Raw genomic sequence first — 16489 nt, forward strand, 5'->3', positions numbered from 1 at the left:
CAGACGTCTGGAGTCAGACAACAAGAGTACATTGATTTATATCAGCCAAGGGTTTGACCTCTCTAATCTTACTCATTCACATGGAGTAAATGAGGAATAAATAGTGAAATTAATCCTGAAAGTTGCAGCATTCAATGTGGAAATTGCACACATTCAACTATATGGTGTTGTATAAATACAGACGCAAAGCACTTAAGAAGCTCACAAACAGCCTTCCAGTGCAATTCATTTAGAGCTGGCTGGGGTGACTTCTCACAGAAAACCAATTTGTGGTATAGATGCATAGCAAAGTTTAGACTGAAGCCCAGATTCCTTGCCAGAAAGGCTCTCTCTGTTACATACTTTCTCCAGAGAGAAAATCAAAGCATTGCTGTTGCCCTGCTGAATATTAAGAATGATCATGTCCTGTGAGCATTCCAGTACTTGATATCCATGCAGTGTATCAGAACCTGCAGACCAGCCTAACCCTGTGGAGTATGTGATTCTTTTCGAAGTTACATGACATTTTCAAAATGTGACCTTAATTTCTTTCTGAATGACAATACTTTAAAAACTAGGTTTTAGAATGAAAAATTCTTGCATTTTATTTTCATTATATCTTTGCTTTAGTCAAATGTTACTCTTTTTTTGTGACACCTAATTATCCCAAAACTGATAATGTTATGTTCTTTATCCCACTTTATGTTCTGCATGACACTGTACAATGAAAAAATGGAATTACATCAAGTGTCCAGAGCAATTTTTGCTCTTGGACCTTCCCTTTCTTAAGAGAAAGAAAGGTGGTTAGGCAAAAACATTCCATTTCTATGCAACATTTCTTAATGGTAGAAGAAATGAAGGTTTATTTCACCTTGTCACATTTTCTTTAATGATATTTTAATATTAAAACCTCTTTGGAACTGATAACAAGCATCAGGCTGTCTTGAATTACAGCCACAGCATTTAAAACATTCCTAGATGAATATTAGAGAAAGTGCATAGCAAGAAAGCATTGGGATGTCTGAAAACACAACATGGATTTCTTTTAATCATCTTTCTGTCACAGTATTGTTCTCTGGGCCTGCAGTTCCTTCCAGGAAATTCATCAGGCAGTTTCCTTGTGATGTTGAAAGATACCCATTTGGTCTATAGCTGTGAAATGAGAGAATATGAACTCCAGTTTTTGATCTCTTTGTAGAACTTTCTAGAGACTCAGTATCTTTAAGATCAATTTTGATAATGTTCTTATGATCAAAAAATATCTGTAAAAATGTGATTGACAGGGATGACTATGCAGTGATTGCTAAAACTGTAGGGCTTAGTGAACCATAATTTGGACTCATCCTTCATCAGCCACATAACAAAATGTATCATGAATCCTTTTTTGTCTATTTTATTTGTATGAGACATTCAATCAAAACCAGCCATTTATGAAGCCTAGATATTTTTTCTTTCTACTGTCTTATTTTCAGAATGCCTTAAAGTAATTAAAGGAATATGACATCTAGCAAATACTTGTTCCTATTAAGAGAAATTAGTGCATCTTTCTCACAAACAAACAAATAACTAATCAGAAGAAATGTCTGTGACTGTTTCCACAGTTGAGCCATGTATTAAAGGTTTTGGAAGGGAAGCAAAAGACCTGAGCCTTTTAAAAGACAATCTTTGCATTAATCTGTAATTCTAATTGTTGAAGGATATCCTGTGTTCATCAACCGAAAAAAAGTATTTTTATATTAACCAATTGCTATATAATGATGGTTGTCATACCTGAACTTTTATATGTCAACTTTGTTAAACTGTTGGTGCAATCAGACATATATAGCCAGCCATGTTTTTAATTGAGGTGCTCTGTTTCTAATGTGAACAAGTTAGAGAATATTTCAACTAGCGTGACTATTAAAACCCATTGATAGTAACATTCCATGAAAAACAGATCTATAAAGTTTTACCCGCGAGTAATTTGAGTTTAAATAATTTTGCTATAACTCATGCTTTTCTTTTTTTATGCTATTTTATGTATGCTTATTAATTTGAGTTGTATTCAGACACATAAGTTCTTTTGATGATTCTTCCAAGAGTATGATGAAAATATTTTGAGTAATTAACATATATCTTTCTTTTTTGGGGACAAATCTGACGTGAAAGATAAAAGTGATTTTGACATGAAAAATGAAAATTAAACTGCACATGTGAAAATCAAGTCCTAGGATAATAAAAGTAGCTATATTCAAGGATTTAGTGAGGACTATGGTCTTCTTCCCCAGACAATTGTCTCATTGGCTTCTTCAAAAGTCATGCTTTTAGTATTTGGCTAGAGCATGCACTGACAAACATCTGCCAGGAAAGTTTTTATTAGACAACACAAGTTAACATTTGTTTTAGTATAATTTCACCATCAGACTTTTGAAGGAAAAAAAAATTAAATCAAGCCTGTTCTTCTGTGACATTACACTATTTTCTCAGTTATAGTTGCATAACAAGTTGATGGTTGTAATCTATCCCCCAGGTGAATATATTAGTACCTCTTATAAAGTTGTGCATACAAAGCACCTTTAATATGTTAACAACATTCTCAAATAGTTAATGAACCTTTAGAGTCAAGTGTAAAGCAGCTGTTTCTCATTTCAGTACTTGTAAGCAATTTGCTTTATATAATGTTGCTGACAATTACAGAGTAACTTTTGACCTACAGCAACAGGCATGGTGCTCCAGATGGCCATAGTAGAAAAGAGGCAGCAATAGCTTCATATGAGCATGTTTATAATTTATTAATTTGAAAAAACCCATATTTTCCTTTTCTGTGTTTTGGGTATTTTTGCAACCATTAGTTTTTTATAACCTAAATATCTCCTTTTAATTTTGAAATACCCACCAAATTCAAACATTTTCTTACAACAGAAGAAAAATGCATATCCTATTTTTTCAGTAATGCAATCCTTTTAACTAATTTTTTCTATATGAAATGCAAAAAAATAAGCAAATTAACAAATAGGTCTACATCTTTATCAGGAATTTTAATTATACAAGGTACCTGTATAGATAAATATGCTTGGAGTGTAGTTCTGGACATGGACACTGCCTGTTATTTAGTCTGTAACTGCCTTTTATCATTTTCCTCTTCAATTACCTTATTCAAATGTATTTTTTCCAACAATTTATCTGTCACAAAGAAAGTGTATGTAATCCTGATTAAAAAATAATGATGGAACAAATTGCATTTTTACATTCATTCAAGTCTTCTTTTTTCCCCTATATAGCACAATCTATACTGCTTTTCCAAATATCTAAATTCTGGAAAAAAGTAATAATTTTGCCTTTCAAGGCCTTGCATTTTGAGCCTGTGGCATGTTTATTTGTATAACTTGCATAGCTACAGTGTTCACCAAGATGGCATTTGTTTCATCTGATGTAAGTGATCTCAAATTATGTAGCTAATTTAAATTCTTCAATATGTAGTGAAGAAAATTTCCATTCTATTAAACATCTTCCAAGAAGGGATACACTTCTTGAGTTCTGCCCTTTCATTTTTATGGAGAAGTGTAGTTGACTGAGATTTTACGCCTGAGCTTATATTGTCTAATTTATAGGAAATTTGTCAATGCTTTAAAACTCACTATGTTTTTAAATTTCAGACATTTAAGGTCAAAAATAATTTGGATAACTTAGATGAATAAAGAGCAAGCAAACATTGAGGACTACCTTGTAGATAAAAACAATACAAAATATTGAGTATATTACCTAATTTTGGAAAACAGTTCAACTGCAGATTTTGGAAAATATGTCATCATCAATACAATTTTGGTGATCAAAAATTGTCCTTATCCCTAATCACTCAGAAAATGAATTAATCTTTGTACCTGTACTGAATATATTTACATATCTCCCCTATTAAACTGGAAATCTCATCTTTATGCATTCATATACATTTAGAATTTGATCTGATTCTTCCAGGAGTTATTGCAGAATTTTCCTAAAATTTGATGCTGTGACTCTCACGTTTATATTGGGCTAGAGTCTTGTGAACAGTAGCTAAAACCAAAGTAGTTGCAATAATATTAATAATAGGCCTTTTTAACAATGACAGCACACAGGTGAGATCTAAGACACAAAAAAATTCTACTTTGATTCAATGTATGCATTAATAATTCAAAACTTTTCCGATTTTTTTTATTTTTAGCTAATCATTTCTATACAGAACACTCTGGTGTATTTTCAATTTATTCCAAATATTTCATCTGAGCAGCAAGAATATTTTACATTACATAGAAGACATTACTTGTGCATCAGTGATTTGTTAATACTAAGGCTTCATATGCTGAAAGGTTCATATATGCTTTAGCTACCTGTGTCTCATTTCAGTAGCATTCTGGCAAAGATTCCTTTGCTGACAAGCCTCTCTTTGAGCAGAGAAACAAAACAAGGAGAAAGTCATTTTTAAAAACTGTCTCTGTCTACAATAGCAAATAGAATGGCTCAAGAGGAATTGATTTGAAGGGTGAAACAGTGGGCTCTGAGACTTATTTTCATATGATATGCATTTTTAAGAGAATCACTGTGGAGTAGCTTCTCTGATACTGTAAACTGAGCTCCTTTTAGTTCAAGACATCTAGGGAGGCTTTGGGATCATTTTCTTCTTTGGAATTTGATCCAAAAGGGTCAAATATATTTGCTTCTTGATACTTCTAAGGATAGCAAAGTACAAACTTGGGGGTGATAAGGAGATTAATTTCTGTAGTCCATACCTTAGATGAACTAAAATATTGTGTAAATGACTTTTGAAATAGGTTTATAAAGGCTTTCCTCCATTCTAGGGCTTGTTCACGCCTGGTAACTAGGTTTAAGAGTATATTCTTTTTCCTTTCTACACATTAAATTATTTAATAACATTCCAGATTCAAGAGAAGATGATGATGTTCGCAACTCAAACATTTGGGTGATTGAGCTGGTAAGATGGAAAATAGGGTCTTGTTTGTTTTCAGCCAGTTAAAGACTTTAGTGAAACAGCATAGCAAAGATAAAGATTTCTCATGCTGAAAGACAGGAGCTGATAGACACAACGCTCTGTGAGCTAATATCCCTGGAGTAGTTTCAAGCAGCATATTCTCTACTGAAAACCAAAGAAAACAAAACAAATTCCTCCAGGAAAGAAAGGCTCCCCAAATATTTCAGCAAAAGATAAAATATCACAGAAAAGTTTGAGAGAACGTAAGCCAAGAATGTGAAAGTGTAAGCAGTGAATAGTACCAGATATTGGACACTTAGCTAAAAGAAGGTGTTTATAGTGTTTTAATAATAGATTTGAGTCAAAGAAGTGTTCAGAAGATTTCAAGGGAAATTATTAGAAAGAGTAGAATATTGGAATATCTTATGCATTGAGTTCAGAAAAAAATACCAGATACACTGAATTTCTGTTTAGTCTTCATGACAGATATAGGAAAACCTTCTGTTTTAAGAAAATTGAAGGAGATATTATAAAAATCGTAATTCATGTTGTAATTGGTTTTGGATGCTACTTCATCCATTTAATTTTGCAGCAGAATAATAGGAGAGCACTTCAGCGTCATAGATGCTTTGTGTTTATAATTTTCAAACAACTGGACACAGAAGTGATAACAAAAATACATTTTATGAGCAGTCAAAAGACTATGCTAAAATTATTTTGAATGTCTCTGATGCAGCTTCTCATTTATTCTTGGTTTTTTTATGTGCACATCTCAATAGCTAGCAAGAACTCTTGTGATATGCTAAGAATATTTGCATACAAGCCTTCTAAGATTTTGTCTAAATTTTCTAAACGAGCTTATGTGTTGTATTTTGATATAACAATTCTCGCACAGAAGAGCATTGTATCTTTGAGAGTATCTTTGAGTAAGAGATGTTCTTCATATTATTGGTTCTTTGGTGATATTCACTGATATTAAGGAATGCCTTTTATTTGTTTACTTAGAGACAAATATTATTGAGAATTTACTTAATGACTGTACCTAGGTGAATAAAAATAATTTTGGCCTGCTCAGAAGTCCTTGTCGCAATTCAGAAAGGGAAGTTTGGATAACAGAAAACAAAATATATTTGAGAAAAGCACTAAACTTAAAAGGAAAAAAGGTATGTTTTATTGTTACAATATGACATTCATAATGTAAATTGAATTATGAAATATTATCCCTGAATAGCAGATCTTAACATGTAGCCTTGGGCTTAAACAAATAAATAAATAGTGGATGCGTATTTCAACTTTTTACAGAACAAAAAAATGCACTTTTGGTTCATGACCAGAATACCACTACTGCAAGAAAAGTTAATAAAAATGAAACCAAAATAAATGAAAATAAGCTAATTACAGTTCATCACATGCAATGTCTGCTGCAGAGCTGTAATATCAAAGTATTTTTTTATTTTATTTAAATCCTGTTTAAAGTTACATTTGTCATTGCATTTGGCTAAATATATTTAAAAAATCATTTTTCTTATCAGCATCTTTCTCGTCTTTTAGCCTGCTACTCTAATACTAATCTCAGGTGTTTCAGTCTTCCTATTAAAAAAATAATGCCTGTTTAATTTAATTTCCTGCCAATTTTATATTAACTACAATGACAGAAGTTTAGAACAGTAGAAATATGTGATTTGAATAGGGAAAAGAGTTGTGTGGGTTGAAATTATTCATGCAGAACAGGAATAATTCATTTATATTTTGTTTGTCTTCCAACAAGCTTCCAGCAATTAAGAATGAATAGAAAGAAAAGGATAATGACATGTTGTATCAAAATTCAAGTGCTAAAGAAAAACTTTGAATTTATGTGATCAGTTGATGCATCTCTTCTGCCTGTTTTTCAGATCTACCCTATACACACCTGAGAGTCACTGTATTAGTCTTACAGTTTGCTTGACACTGATTGACTTTCTGAAGCTAACAGAAATTATAATATTATTTAGGCCTGATTTATCACCATTGCTTTTAATGCTTGGTACAAACAGAAAATACAGAAATTCCATTGAAACTTAAGAGAAACCTCCTTTACTGTTATAGTTGAAAAACTGCAGGACATCTTGCTCAGAAAGGCCATGGAGTCTCCATTCTTGAAGATACTAAAAACTCAAGTGATCAGATCCCTAAGCAAAGTGCTCTAGCTAACTCTACTTTGAACAAAAGAGTTGGACTAGATGATCTCCAGTTAGCTCTTAGGCCACCTTAAATTCCTGAAAATACCCCAAAATATCATACATTGTTAAAGTGGAAAGTCATCTGATTTGAAAGTCAGGGAAAAATAAGAACCTTAATTCCTAACATTCCAGGGGTTTAGGTAATGCCCAAGCCAATGATGAATAAACTGGTAGAAATACTTGTAGAAATATAGCTTGCTTTAGCTTGCTAAATTAAACATACTACTACACAGTTTAGGCTAATTTTTTTATGCTTCTCTACATGTTAAGTTGCATCTTGGACTGAATTTTACAGTTGATTAAAATGTTTTCAGTCCTTATGGTTTTGCAATGTAGGCATTGTGACCACAGGAAGGTCTGGAAGAATTACTGTTTTTGTCCAAGTGTTAAGTAGTTAAGATAGTTATACTTTAGTGTGCACACTTTGTACAAAGAATAAGTTGTGGAGTAATTGGCTGAGAAATGGTTGATGGATGTAAGTTTAGTTCTCTAAACAATTAAATATAAAAAAGGTTTACTCTGCCACCCTGCTACTACAGTCCAAATGCACCAGCATTTTTGAATAACGTTTATAATGTTGATAATAACTGATATGCAGAAACTATGAAAGAATATAATCCAAGAGCAGTGTGAAATATCAGGAATTACAATGCAAAACTTCAAATTTCGGGATATGAAAAAAAAATCTCTATCATAATGGTGAGAAAGTGTCACAATTAAGCCTTGTGGAGCTATATGGATATATTGCTTTTTACCAAGTCTAGCCAAACTCTGTCCCTAATGTCAACCTCCAAAACTAGGGTTCTTCATTTATTGAAAATATAATTTTAGTTTCCATCTTAGATAGGGATGAATTATTTAATACAGGTTAAGATAAACTCTGTACCTATGTTTTTGGCATTGCAGTGTTTTTTGTTCTATGGATGAGTGGAAAGGAAACTATCCCATTTAAGAAATATAGATGAAACAAGGAAGAAATGGAGATTTATCACTGAGGTATAATGCAAAGGCATATCTTTTTGCTGTGATCTATTCACCTCCAGGGTCAGATACAATTAGGAAGAACTCCATATGCTGTTCTCAGAAAAGATGATATCAGTTTTCTGAGGGTGAAAGTCACCAAATCTAGTCTTCTTATTAAACTTACGGTCTTCTTACTAAACCTGAATATTGTAAGTCCCTACAAAAGGACTAATAAAGGCTTAATGTTGTTTTTTCGCTGGGATAGACAAATTGAACAGTTGTGGACCTCTTTGGGTAAAAGGTACTCAACCATGTTGATTCACAGTGGCGGTAGACACAGCTGTCTTAATGTTGTGCATTGAAAATCAATAAAACTAAACATAACCCTGTCCCCTCATAGGTTGATGCCTTAATTTGTCAGCACTCAGATGACGTATTGTAGCTGACCTAAAGCTGCCCCCTAAACTCAATCAACCTAGAAGAAAACAAGTCGCTGGATAAGGCAGGGAAGGATTGCATTCAAACCCCAGTGAAGACTCAGCCAACCCTGTTCAAGCTTACATCCAGAGACACCTAGCCAGAGAGCTGGGTGGAGAGAGCTCCCATCCAATCAGCTATCTGAGCCCAGGAAATCCAAAACCCCTATAAAAATGGCATCCAGATTAAACTTTTTGCTTCTTGCTGAGGATTCAGGGCTGTGGAGGCCTGTGGGTCTGCTAGACTTTCTGGGGCTATGCCCTGAAATGTCCCCTAGAACTTTAACCTCTCCCACGGACTCCTGCAACATGCTGTCAATCCACTGCAGTGCCACTCCTCCTGTTGGCCCATTGGCTGTTCAACGGCCTGTTAACCATATATGGTCAAGCTTCTAGCAGTTTCTTTGTTCTTTGTACCCTCATTGGTACCCTGTTTACCCTTGAGTTTCCTCATTGGTCACTGTAATCCTTTTCCTGCTCACACCTTCAGGTGATTGATTGTTGCTGTTGGCTCCACCCCTTTTTACCAGTGTATAGTCCTGGACCCTCTACCTCTCCCTGTCTTTGTTCCTGGATGCTTTCAGCGTGCACGTGAAGTAACCTACCACTGTAAACCTATACAAAGAGCCTTCCTGCTTCTGCCATCTTAGATAAGCAGCTGCTGCGTGTGAGTGTGGCATTTGCTGTGTGCTTGGTGGAGTGCTCTCCTCATGGGGATGCTTCAGGAAGGTTGCAGCAATCCACCATCTGCCCGTGCTGCAACATCGTGTCAATGTGTCTGTCACCAACCCACGACTCCACAAAACACTTGGAAATTTCTCATGTCCATTTTTCTGAGAAATGACTGGTGTAATTTTATAAATAGTAGAACAAAATTTAGTATATAGTCTGTCTTCGCTTGTTAAAGTGGAGCCTACTATCCTCATTTTTTTCATGGCAATAAATACATAAGAAGACCAGCATTTTACCAATAACCTTTTGTAAATATTAATGTTGGTACTCATAATTTTTCCTTCTTGTTTGTTTCACTATTATGCAGTTTTATGTCAAACCTCAACTGTTTTACAGATTAGGATATAAATGAAGATTAGAGTATATGAAGAAAGTTCTGGGTTTTGGAGGGGACTTACTGCATTCAGAGAAACTAATCCATAAGTAGTACTTATTATGTAGTATTCTAGTGTTCATAACTAAGTTCATAGGGATTTAAACTCATTTAACTTAAATGCTCTTATTAGTAACAATTAAAGGACTAATATGAGTTTCATTTCAACAGTAACATGTACATGCATATACAGTGTTTTTTCAGAGGCATTTTAGAGCACCTCCATACTGCCATGTTTTTATCAAATTTATCTCTAAGATGTCCTAGTTTTTTGGGTGTAAAAATGAGGTGCCATAATTCATTTAGCCCAAATATTCCAAGTATATAAAAACTCAGTATCTTTTATAACTAATAGTTCTGCTCTAACAAAAGTTTATCCAGATTATACTGTCTAAACTATATGGTAATTTGCATATCAGAGATGATGGCATGTGGGAAACAGCTGCAATACAGATATTTAATTTTTTTGTTTTTTAAGTTCTTTATGTTAATCACATGGAGTGTTTCTAACTATGCAGGTAACAGACATATATTATAATCCAAGCTTATTTCTTTTTATTGGAAAAGGACAGGCCATGATGTTATTCCACGAGGTGTATGCATTCAAAATGTGTAATAAATTTGCCTGAGAATGTCTGGTTCTCAGAGGTAATGCAATAGAAAGGTCAGAATACTGATGTTTATACTGAAAGTAGAAGTGTAATAAATCCTGCAAAGTAACCATTAACATGCACATCATTCTTTCAGAAAGAATTTTACCATCATTATGTCATTCTCATTGATATTCTGTGGAAAGGGCTGAACTGGCTCTACTGAACTGAATACTCTATGTGTTAGTTTTGGGTTAGATAATTCCTATTCAGTACAGCACTTAGGAGAAAAGCAAGATTAACACCCATATCTGTTTAAAAACTATTATTAATAACTTAGTAAAAGTACATCACATTTCTTGTAGTTTCAAGGATATGTAGTGATTTTCTTAGGGAATTTTCAGCCTCAGCTGTAAAACAGTCAAACTTTGCATCTGTCACTTCTCTTCCTTACATGCCAATTAGGTAAGGCATATAACTTTCAAAGAATATCTGAAAATGAACAGGATGCTCCTGAATCTTTTATAGCTTGTTCCAGAGCTTATTTTAGATAGCTTTGCTATTACTCTTGTGGTAGCCATAGATGTGATTAAAAGGTGTTCTCTTCTTGTGATCTAGTTGAGTCTGATTTCCAAGAAATCAATAAGAAATGAAACATAAAGTTCCAAATATTTGATGGCTTTTTTTTTTTTTCTAATTCCCATTTTAAGTTACATCACTGCTCTTGCAGGATCTGTAGATGATGGAAAGTCCTTCTGGTATTGAGGAATACAGTCAGTGCAGGTAGCTTGGTGAGCAGTTGCAGTGGGAGCTCTGGGTGTTGGGAGCCCCAGGCAAGAGATCATGGACTGCTAATCCTTTGCATAATAAAGGAAATGGGGACCTGTGCCCATCCTGGTGACCAGGCACTCAGAGACAAGGCAAAAGCTGAGACTATGAAAGTATAAAACCCCAGGATTTTCTCTGTTCAGGGTCCCTCCTCAGAGGTACCACCTGAAGCTGTTACATTTTTATATAGTTATTGCATCAAGACTAAATTATTTTAAGGATTGAGACATCTGAGACTCTGCTATAGGAAATTTGGGGTTGAGCCAGTAAGGAAACTTAGTATGACTATGAGTTTAATGTGTGTAGATGCCAAAGGGCCTCCCTCCCAGCTCAGTTGATCCAAATGGGACTGCCAGAATAGTATGATATTCAGGAATAATCTATGGGATGTTCTAAGTGAATACAAATCTCTGAGATTCATAGTTTGTGTCATTGGCCCATAACTAAGTAATAATTGATGTATAGTTACAGATTACAGCATCTCATTGCATGAAGTTTTGGTCCGTCAAACAGTTACAGTAAAAGTATTTCTGGTAACTATCACCTGTTTAAACTTTTGATCTACTCATGCCAGGAATGTTTAGCATTATATTTCTTGTCCAGCCTGTCTATCATCAGCACTAACTACTTTGATATCTTCAAAGTTTTGTATCCTTAAAAGAATTTTGTACCCTCAAAATGAAACTACCTCCACCTACCCCTCTACTTGTAAACCTGATGTGGACTTGTGTTCTTCAGGGCTTGTGTGAGTGGTTGCAGTTGCTGTTTTCTCCCTTCTGGCCTGAATACATATTTCCATCCTCTAGTGACTACAGTTGCCAGTGGGAGTGATGTATGCTTATGTCTCAATCTAACATAGGGCTTGAAGCACATCTGAATCCAAAGCACTATAGACACCCCATTTTAAACACAGGAAAATTTGTGTAGTGTCTTTTAAAACGAATCTATTGGTGTTTTTTTCAGAAGGTGCTTTCTAGAACAGCAAACATCTAAATGTATCATTAAATTATTTTAAATGTATTATTGCTTCTTGAGTGTAGTTTAAATCCTAAGAGAATCCCCTAACTTCTCACTGAAAATCCTGCATGTCCTCAGCATCCTCTGAAATGTGTAGGATTGACTCTTCCATTTCCTGGGATTCTCATTGGTGCCAGGGTTCAGCATGTAGGCTTCCAGAGCAACAGCAATATCTGTCATTTTGAATGAATACAAATCTCTAACATTCCATGTTTGTACAGTCCCAGTGGAAGCGTGTTGTGTCAGCTGTGCTTGCGGTACTTTAAAGGCTTTATTAAGTCAGCTGGCAACACACCCTGTCTCCAGGCACTGGCTTTTATGGCAAAGGACCTAAGAGACATTTTTGTCCCTTTCCTTTTTTTTATTTCCTTCCTCCCCCCACAATATAGTTTACAGATGAGCACTTTTACCCACCCACACAACCTTACACATACATGTGCACACACTGTCAAGTACCTTTATGCAGTCTGATATTAATTCTGAGCAACTTATTACTACTGATTGATAGAGAAGCTGTACAAAATTTATAAATAATTATAACCAGCTCTTTTAGCCCATGCAGCCATTTGAAAGGAGGCTATGATAAACTGTGTCAATGTTCTGACCACATATTACAGTAAAATTCCATGCATAGTCTGTCCAGTGGCCTTTTGTGTAAGAACTGTACTTTCTGTTTGCTTTAATGTAGACAAAATTGCTTAATTGGTAAATGTTAAAATATTAGTTTGCTTAAGTCATGTTTTGAGAATCAGTTGTTCAAAGACTGAACTTTGCAGTGACATTCAGACTCTTTTCTCTTGCAGCCGTTTCGTAGAGTGACGTTTTCTGTTGTGAGTCAGCCTCAGGACCCGCATCAAGGGTCATTGCAGAGTTGCTATGACAGCGGTCTGGAGGAGTCAGAAACACCAAGCAGTAAGAGTTCATCAGGGCCAAGACTGGGTGCCCTTCCACTCCCAGAGGACAACTACGAAAGGACTACGCCGGATGGCAGTGTTGGTGAGGCAGAGCATATGGAAAATGGTAGGGGCAAACACAACATTCACACACATAATCTCACTAGCAAGTGATACTAAGTAGACTTTTGAAAGGTCAGTCCAAAAACATAAATAAATACATTAAATAATTAATATTGTAATTATTTGATTTTAAAGTTTCTTAAAATGCAGGTATACCAAATAATGTAACATAACACCACTAATTAAAACAGCTTTTTTTTTTTCTTTTTACATTACTTAAAATCTATGCTGCAGAAGTAGTTAAAACACTGAAAAAATATCAGTAGAGGTCCGGGGAAATGGTAATTGAACAAAATTGTATACTTTTCATTTTAGATAAAAGACCATAAAGGACATATATATCCTCATTTCCTTCCATTTTTGACTCAAAACCTACTTAGGAAATTTCCCAGAATGTGATATATACAGCATTAGGAAAAGAAAATAGTATTTTAAAACCCCACTCTAGAGAATTCTCTTTTCCCCAGAAATGTTATATAGACTATTTTCAAAATAAAACACAATGTCAGGTCCACTCTTCATTATTCAGAATAGAAGAATATTACTTTGCTTTTCTTCACATTTTATTTTGGACAACATTTTACAACATTTCATTTAAATTCAGGGTCCATTTATGTAGAAGGGGAAAATGTTAAATAATTATTTATTCCATAGTAATTCTCCTACTATCAAAAACCAAAAAAATGTTAATATAAGTCTCAGGTTATGTTGTTTTTTCTTTCTATCTAAAACTATTCAGGATTAAAAAACCAAAATGACTTATTCATTTTGAAATGTATTTTATAAAACAGGAATATTTCACTGTTCTCCACTTTTTGGCCTTGATCTAAAGTTTTATGAAGTCAGAGACTGACTTCATTGTATTTTCATTTGCCCATAAACAACAAAATAAATTAATACATATCAAACCAAAGAAATAAGGAGTTTTCTAATTCAATTGTAAAAGGTGGGTACATGCGAGAAGGGTGGTGTATTTTTTGTTATAGAATGAATGAACTAGTTTGGCTAAGTGCATGTTAGTTTTTCAGAGATTGCAATACTGAATAATTGTTCTTGGGGTTTTGTCTTATCTGAGATAGACATGTCAACCCATTAAAACTATGTTATATTTTATGATAAGATATTTCCAAATCTAGTGTGTATTGCTGAAGAATGGCTGCAGCAGTCTACATATGCTTGAACTGTATATCCCAATAGCAAAAAAATTAATTGACTAAAAAGGAAGACAGTATTATCCATCAAAAGTTATATTAGGTTATGTATGTTTATACATTTGCATTTATATATTTTCCTTGGTTGTTTATATGAATATATTTGATTACATTTCATTTATCTGGGGATGTGGTAGGGGGAAAAATTGATAATGGTATTCCTGGAAAATATGTCAGAAAAAAAACTTGTAGAGTTTGTACCTAAATCAGGCTGATTATTTTATTGTCTGTTTTGTAGTGAGATTTTGTGGTTAGATTGATAAAATTAAACAACTCATCAATTCCCTTGGAAATCCAACAATGTAGAGAATTCATAGACATAAAATTCTGAATTCAGAAAGTATTTTAACATAGGATATGCATGATCCATGCTGGAGAAACTGTAGAATCAAAAATTAATATAATTTTTAATGTATTTGGTAGCCAATGAAAATGAAAATCACACTAACTGAAGTGCAATTGAAAACAAAATGTGCTTGAGCAATGTCGTAAGTTAAAGCAAAATATTTTTTCATAATGATGCAAAAACTGGAATTGCATTCTAATAACTAAAATATTTTAGATGCTTTTTTTAAAAATAGTTTATTTTATATTTGGTAGGATAAATTTCTTGGATTTGGTTTTGAAAATAGTATTCTAAAATTAATAGATAGAAACATAGAGGTAGATAAATACATTAGCTCATGGTGAATGAACCAAAAGTCTCCAGTAAAAAAATTTTGCATGGTAAGACATGCATAGAATAAGGATTTCCTCCTTCTTTATAAAACCTTGAAGAGAGACCTTTAAATGCTGGGTGATATTGTGGTGAAAATTACACTGTACAGATTTCTGGATTTTGCTGTCACATTTTAAAGACAAGATTTCAACAGTGGCATGTCATCTACCTCCAGAAATTCATGTTAACAATAATCTATAAATAATGATGGAACAGGATGGAGTGTACTTTTGTTCCTTTGTACATGTATTACCTCATATTTGAGTGAGAGTTTTCTGTCATATGATTCTTAAGTCCACTTGCATTTTAAGAATTGAATTGTTCAAATTCTGATGATATAGTCTTCAATATTAATGGATCATTCTGACAGAAATAGAATTGAAATTGAAGTCTGTCAAGCATTCATTTGTCACATTTAATTGGAATCTAGGTAATCTGCAGTGTTTGGTTAGGTTAGGTTTTAATCAGGATATATACTGTATTCTTATGAAGATTTTTCATGGAAACAGCATTTTGGAAATGATCTTGGTTATTAATTTTTACTTCAAATATTTACCCTTTAATTTCAGTTAGTGTGAAACAATGCAGTTATAACTAATTGCTTTGGATTTCCTTTCATTTTAGAATTTGAAATAATAATCTTCAGCACAGTACATGAAACCTTCCAATATGTTTCCTTCTTTTGTTTTTTTCAAGCCTAGATGACTAAGGAAAACAAGTAATCTTTATAGCTATGGCAAATTTTAAAGGTTCAGCTCACAGGCAGAGTATATAAGAAATTCAACTTTCTGTTTGCTGTTAAGAGTTTCTTTACATTTTCTTAGTTGAGAATAAAACACTGGAAAAGTGGAAAAAATGGATAAGGGGGTTGATTTTCTTAGAATATGGTGAACATTGCCCACCAGCCTACATGACTGTCAGATGTAGATTGAAGTTTTATTCTGCTGATTAGCTGTGGTGTCAGATGTGGGAGAAAAAAGAAAGAAAAAAAAATGCTAGCAGATTGACTGTGAAAATTCAGTATGCAAAGATCTTGTTAATTAGTAAAATCTGCAGAACCAAAAGTAACTTCTGAGTTAATTTATCCCCTGCCCTTGGAGCTTTCCTTGCAAAGAAATTCTGCTCATATGTGCAGCCTTTTCTGATTTTGCTGTTAGAATGGTACCGTCTTAATGTAAATTGCACAATAATTTTCTGAAGAACATTTCCATTACATTCATATTTGTATATCAAGGGCAAATACATTACCATGGTAAATTAGTTTCCTGGTCTTTTGTCATAGCTTTCTCGTTCTGACCATGCCTAATACAACATCTCAGAAGAAAATTTTGAAAAAAATCTGTGTCAGAAACTTCCAGAATTACTTCTCCTCCTGACCCCAACACTTAATAGTCTGCATGTGATTTTCTAAATAATAATAAT

General features: G+C 33.9%; 1 protein-coding gene across 2 annotated transcripts in view; it reads left to right on the forward strand.

Annotated features, from left to right (window-relative positions):
- Nucleotides 1-16489, forward strand: part of LOC102036116 (protocadherin-7) — a 269399-nt gene that overhangs the window by 107823 nt on the left and 145087 nt on the right. The window contains exon 2 of one of the 2 annotated variants that reach the window (XM_031055206.1): nt 12926-13034. The exons of the other annotated variant lie outside the window; for it this stretch is intronic. Coding sequence (XP_030911066.1) covers nt 12926-13034 — 109 coding nt within the window. The remainder of the gene's footprint in view (nt 1-12925; nt 13035-16489) is intronic. 2 annotated transcript variants of the gene reach the window in all.

The sequence above is a fragment of the Geospiza fortis genome, unplaced genomic scaffold (genome assembly GCF_000277835.1).
Source record: "Geospiza fortis unplaced genomic scaffold, GeoFor_1.0 scaffold40, whole genome shotgun sequence".
NCBI lineage: Eukaryota > Metazoa > Chordata > Aves > Passeriformes > Thraupidae > Geospiza > Geospiza fortis.